This window comes from Trichechus manatus, unplaced genomic scaffold, assembly GCF_000243295.1.
Source record: "Trichechus manatus latirostris isolate Lorelei unplaced genomic scaffold, TriManLat1.0 scaffold00113, whole genome shotgun sequence".
Lineage (NCBI taxonomy): Eukaryota > Metazoa > Chordata > Mammalia > Sirenia > Trichechidae > Trichechus > Trichechus manatus.
In genome coordinates this window covers 2088094-2094150 of record NW_004444049.1, presented here as the reverse complement: position 1 = coordinate 2094150, position 6057 = coordinate 2088094, and the positions used below count along the sequence as shown (strand labels likewise).

Below are 6057 nucleotides of genomic sequence, written 5' to 3'. Positions count from 1 at the left end.
AATCGCGCGGTGCATGGGACTGAGCCACCAACTGATTTTGATTAATAAAAGAAGAAAACTGTCAGACGGCTGCAAGGCCTCTTTTGCGCTTCTGTCACTCCTGGTAAGGCAGAGTAGTCACCGGTCCGGTTCTGTCGCGTTCCTCAGGTGGACAGTCACCCTACTGCAGACACCCGTAGGGTCTGAACATCCTCCTACCCGCCTGTCTTTACAAATGAACTTATTACGCCCGCAGGGAGACTCTCCTTATTACACGGAAAAGCAACCGCTATGCGCCGGAAAGCGGGCTGCCTCTCCACCGCCGCGGGACCCGGCGTCCACATTCTGCCCTCTGGGAGGTCCGCATGCGCTGGGAAGCTGTGAGTGCGCGCCTTATCCAAGCCTTACGGTAAGCGCGGCGCGCAGAGCAACCACGTGGCTGCGGCCCTAGGGCCGGGCGAGAATGCGCGGAATGCGCGGCGCGTCCCCGCACCGCTCTGAGCCCCCGGCCAGTTCAGGGCGCGCGCCCCCCGCCCTAGCCGGGCCTCCCCCCTGGCCCTTGCCCCAGGTGCACGCGGTTGCCCCGTGGGTTTGGGGGCGGAGCGCAGCCCAAACGGCCCCTAGGATCCCGCGCGCCTAAATCCCCCAGTGGGTCGCCACCAGCCCCCGACGACACGGGCCCGAGGGTCCGCAGGCTAGGGGTGCGGGGCGGTAGGTCTGCAGTCCTTCCCCCCGCGCCTGCGAAAAAAGCTCCTTCCTCCTCCTCTTCGGCCCCCCCAGCCCCCCCCGAGCAAGTATCGGGAGTCCTTGAACTCGGAGGCTCCGGGTAAGAGACCCTGGCCGTCCCACCCACCCCCAGGGCCAAGGCGAAGCTTGGAAACGCGTTCTGGCCGGATCCACAGGGGGAAGCAGGCTAGAGAGGCGGGGGATGTCTCGCCGCACGTGGTCTTCGAAAACGGGCGGGGGAGGGCAGGTGACAGGCCCTGGGGGCGGAGGAGCGGACGTCCTGCTCCAGCATGGCGGGGGCGCGTGGGAGCCGACGACTGTCTGAGCGTGAACCTTACGCCGGGGCGGGAGTCCTCTCAGACCCCGAGTGGGACGTGGCCTCCGAGGTCATTGCCCCCATGCCGGCCCGAGTTCTTTGCCTAGGTTGGGCTTTCGTCCACACCTGAGCGCCCACTCCCCACTGGGAGCCTGAGCCGGGAAGCCAGGAAATACGTACTGAACTTGGGGGTTCGTTTTGCTCAGGGCACCAGGAGATGCGTTTTGAATGGGCGAGGGTCAAGGGGATAGATTCTTTCACGTCCAAGAGTTTGCACCTTCTCCCTCGAGATCCCAAGAGCGTCTTTGGGGCCAGGGCCCCATTACCTGTTGGGGTTTGCTTTTAAACTCCTGCGCCCACTTCGCCCGCGGCCCTAGCGCAGGCAGTGTCCCAGCCCCGCCGCGGGACGTCTGGGGACGGGGGGAGCCTGTGTGTGGCTTAAATAATTGACCGCTGCTTGGGGCGGCGTGGGGTGCGGCCTCCACCGTTCTAAGCGTATGGCTACCCCGGATGGGCGCCGAGGCTCGGGTGCGCCTGGCCCGCAGCTTTGGGGCAACCGCGATCAGCGCCGCGGAGCCCCTGCGGAGCTGCTGAGCACGTGGACCGCCGTGCGCGCCCCAAAAGCGAGCAGCGTGGGGGCAGGGGAACCCAAGCTTCCCCGGAACCCTGCGGCCCGCCTTCGGTAGCGCTTTCCAGTGAGACTTAAGGGCTTAACAATGGAAAACTCGCGGGGCTGGAGCCAAGTCCTTTCAAGTCGCCGCCAGGTATGCGGCTGCAGGTGACCCCACCTGGGTGCGCCCGTCGTCCTCCGGTGGGGGGGGGAGGGGAGTGCGAGTGCCTGAGGGCGACGCCAGCGGAAGGTCGCCCCTCTGTCCGCAGTCCCCTCGGAGAGCCCCCGGCTCAGGCAGCGCGCAGCCGCGGTGCGACCCGGGTAGGCGCCGCGGCGCGCTGGTTCCTGAATGAACGCACTCCCTTCCCCCGCTGAATGAAGGTTCCCACAGCCAGGGACGGTGGCAAACGTGCGCCGCAGCGGAATGCGCCCTCTCCGGCCGGCGATCGGCAGGGCCGCGGCCACCGCCCGGGGGTCCGGGGCGAGGGAGGTGGGAAGGGGGTTTCAGTAACTTTGGGTTTCCTGTCACACTAACGTGGTTTCCCTCCGAACTGGGCCACCGGACTTTTGTCTCCAAATAGTCCCACGCAATCAACGCAGAGCGCTTTAAATGAGCTCCGAATCCGCAGTGCCGCCCGGGTGGTGGGTTTTACAAAAACAGTGCCAAGTGACACCGGCAACAGAAAAGTTCTGAAAAGTTGCTTTTCTCTTTGCAAAAAAAAAAAATCAAAATGAGTCCTCAGCTCTGCTTGCAGCAATTGCCCTCAAGGAGCCAGGCGGTGGGTTCCCTCGGAGGCTGGGGGGCCGCCAGGCTGGGCTCCGCGGGCGGGGGTTGGGCGGCGGGCGCTCCCTGCGGGGCCCCAAATTCCTGCGCCTCCCCCACCGGTTCCTGGACGGCTCTACACGCCCGCCGGCCGGGCTTGCACTTTTGCGCCCGTCCCTGAGCCGGGAAATCAACAAAGTTCCTCCTCGAGATCTGCCCGGCCCGCCTAGTAACAGAGCCGGGCCCCCATTGGCTCATGCTAATTCCAGTTTCCTCTCTTTCTCGCGGTTGGGGGGCAGCTCCCTCCTGATCCCGGAGCCCGAGCGGCCGGAGTGGGCGATCGTCTTTATGCCCCATTGCCCCTCGCCGACGTCGGCGGCTCGCGCCTTTGGCCGGGCCGGGGCGCACGCGGGGGCGCGAGCCCCTGGACCCTCGGGACAGAGCCGCGGGTGAGGGCGCGCAGCCCCATAAATCATCCAGCGGCCGCCCGGTCGGGATTTTATGAATGAAAAGCTGCCTGGCCACCCTCGTGCGCCGGTAGATGCTGCCGAGGCTGCGCCGTGCCTGGGGTCGACGGGGGCATGGGTGCCCGGGGAGGGGGCAGAGCGGTGGGCGCGTACTGTCCGGTCACCCACCGCCTCGGGGGCAGTGACCCTCCCAGACCCGGAATATTAGCCATCTTCACTCCGGCGGGGGATGGGGCGCGGGAGGAATCCCCCCTGCCAGTGGACGTCTTCTTTCGCTGCGTGCGCCCTTTCCAACAGAAGGGCTTTCTAAAAATCCGTTTTCTTTTGCGCCTTTACTGTTAGGGGATTCGGTGGTTTTAGGACGCTGAACTATATTCAAAGAGACGTAAATGAACAGTTTTTTAGTTTTCGGACAGGTAGTGTAAAAACTAAAAAATGTTAAGAATGGGCAAAATAGCCTTTTATTTTAAAAAAAACAAGCCCAAAAAGCCAATCTCCATTTAATAAAAATATTATATTTTTGTGCGTGTCTTTTTCTTAAATTTAAGTTAATATTGGGGATCCGATCCAATTACCACGATCATATGTAGATTTTGTTTAAAATCATCAGTTCAATACTCATTTCCCTAACTTTAAATTGTTCTAATTTTTGCCAGCCCCCTGGCTCTCACAACCGCAGCCCCAGGGCAAATTCTAAAGGTGAAGAGACGTCCACAACCCCAGCAAAACCAATTAGGAAGCTTCCGGTGGTCTTGTCCCAGGCAGAGAGGCGACTAATATTTCCAGCAATTTAATTTCTTTTTTAATTAAAAAGTGAGGCAGGACAGAGACCCCTGTTTGGCAGCCTTCCATTCCGAGGTGCTTTTCCAGCTGTTGAAATGCCAGGACTGGGGGAGGGGACACTTGGGGACCCCCGCAAGGGTGGACTTGCCCAGGTAGAAGGACAGTCCGCGGATCCCCCAGGCGAGCAGGACAGGATGATGGAAATGCTGGCCACCATCTTGGGCTGCTTCTGGAATTTTCGGAGATTTATTTTATTTTATTTTTTCAGCTAGCCTGTGCTGGGCTGAAGCCCCTTTTAACGTTTAGAGTTACCCCCTCGGGCATTTTCAACGACCCCCCCGTGGACCAGAATGAAGGCGCCACCAGGGTTCTGTGCTGTGCCCCGCGACCCCGCCTGTTAAACAGTCCCTGAAATTTACACGCGTTAATGAAAATGAAAGAGAAGGCAGAAGCTGTGATTCCTTCCTTGGCGGTCCCTCCGCCCGTGGGTGACCTCGTGGCGTTCTCGGAAATGTGCCCATTCTCCCGGCTCGGATATGGGGTGCTGCCGAGACCCAGCGTCCCCCCTCCATTTGCGGTCTCCCCCGGCTGCGTGTGGCCTGCCCGCCCTCCTCGTTGTCCCCCTCTGCAGAGCCCCTTCCCCAAATCCCGAGGGACCCACTTGGGGAGAAGGGGCCCCCCTGCACCCCTCTTCCCCCGCGGGGAGAAAGGCCGCCGCGGGACGATTTGCATTTCTATGAAAACCCGGCTTCGGGGGGGACTCCGCCGCGGGGCAGGAGCGGCGCCTCTGGGATGGCTTTTGGGCTCTGCCCCTCGCTGCTCCCCGGCGCTCGGCCCGCGCCCCCTCCCCCTGCGCGCGCCCCGCCCCCCCGCTCCCATTCTCTGCCCGGCTTTGATCTCTGCTTAACAACAGTAACGTCACAAGGACTACAGGGGAGTTTTGTTGGAAGTTGCAAAGTCCTGGAGCCTCCAGAGGGCTGTCGGCGCAGTAGCAGAGAGCAGCAGCGGCCGCGCGCTCCTGCGAGGGGCAGACGAGGGCGAGAGAGCGCGGGGCAGCGGGAGGAGCGAGGCCGAGCTCGCGGACCGAGCGGGAGCCCGAGCCTGAGCCCAGCGGACCGCCTTCCCGGCCGCCCAGCCCAGCCGCCGGCATGGAGCACCAGCTCCTGTGCTGCGAGGTGGAGACCATCCGCCGCGCGTACCCAGATGCCAACCTCCTCAACGACCGGGTGCTGCAGGCCATGCTCAAGGCCGAGGAGACCTGCGCGCCCTCCGTGTCCTACTTTAAGTGCGTGCAGAAGGAGATACTGCCGTCCATGCGCAAGATCGTGGCCACCTGGATGCTGGAGGTGCGTGGCGCCGGGCCGCCCTTTGGGGACTTTTCTGCAACTTGTTGCTCAAGCCCAGATTGCTTTGCCCTACATCTCTCCCCTCTTTCCCCCTCACCCAACTTTCCAGTTCGCCGAGGGTTGCGAGCAATCTGCCTTTTCCAAAGAAACAGATATTGTGGGTATTTTTTTTTAACCAGGAAGAAATGGGGATGGGGGTGGGGGCGTTCGAAATTCCCTTTCCTCCGGGGTGGAGGGCTCGAGGAGGGGTGCCTTCGGGGAAGCGAGTTCCAGGGGTACTGGAATAAGCCGGAAGGTGCGGGTCGGCAGGCTGGGCGCCTTTGGTGGCCCGCGCCCGGCCGCCACCGCCTTGCAGCCCCCGCCTGCGCCCGCGCCTCGCTGCGCTTTCTCTCCCGGCCTCCGCGGCCCAAGGGGGAGGGGGTATCGATTTGATTTTTAAATTAATATCCATGGACACGTATGCAAGGGCCACTCGTGCCAGTATTATGCGCCATGTTTGTTCTTTTATTGCAAAGCAAAAGTGTTTATTAATAATTGGGGGGAGAGTGGGGGCGGGGAGCGGCCGGCGAGGCGCTGGGGCCGCGGCGAGGGGCCGCGCGGCCGCCAGGAGCAGGCGGGAGAGGTGCGGGGACAGGGTGTGGGCAATCCTGGGAGGACCTCGCTTGGGAAGGGGGGCCCCTTTGTTCAAGCAGCGAACCCCGGGGCGCCCCGCACGGCCAGGCTGGCGCGGTGAGCACGCCGGGCTGCAAGGTCGCGTGGCCCCCAAGGCGCCAGGAATTGACCCCCGTCTGCGAGGGGCTTGGCTTGGGGGACCTGCCCAGAGCCAGCCGGGTGTCCAGGGCACATTTTCAGGCCTGCACTGGGCGTCTAGGGGGTTCACGAGTATTTTAAAATAATTTTTGAAAGTGCGGCGTGGTGCCCTTGCGAGAGGGAAACGCCGCCCGCGCCCAGGGGGAAGGGGTGCCCCTGAATTTCAATCCCTGGGGCGCTCCCTGGAGCCTGCAGTGAGCTCCCGAGCCCCGGCATTGGTAAAGGACCGTCCAAGGATCGTTTTCAGGGATATTTTA

The 6057-nt window shown here is 62.5% G+C and overlaps 1 protein-coding gene across 1 annotated transcript in view; it reads left to right on the top strand.

The window, feature by feature from the left end:
* The first annotated feature begins 4615 nt into the window (after positions 1 to 4615).
* CCND1 (cyclin D1) overlaps positions 4616 to 6057 on the top strand; it is an 11627-nt gene continuing 10185 nt past the window's right edge. The window contains exon 1 of the mRNA XM_004383633.2: positions 4616 to 4990. Coding sequence (XP_004383690.1) covers positions 4793 to 4990 — 198 coding nt within the window. The 5' untranslated portion in view covers positions 4616 to 4792. The remainder of the gene's footprint in view (positions 4991 to 6057) is intronic.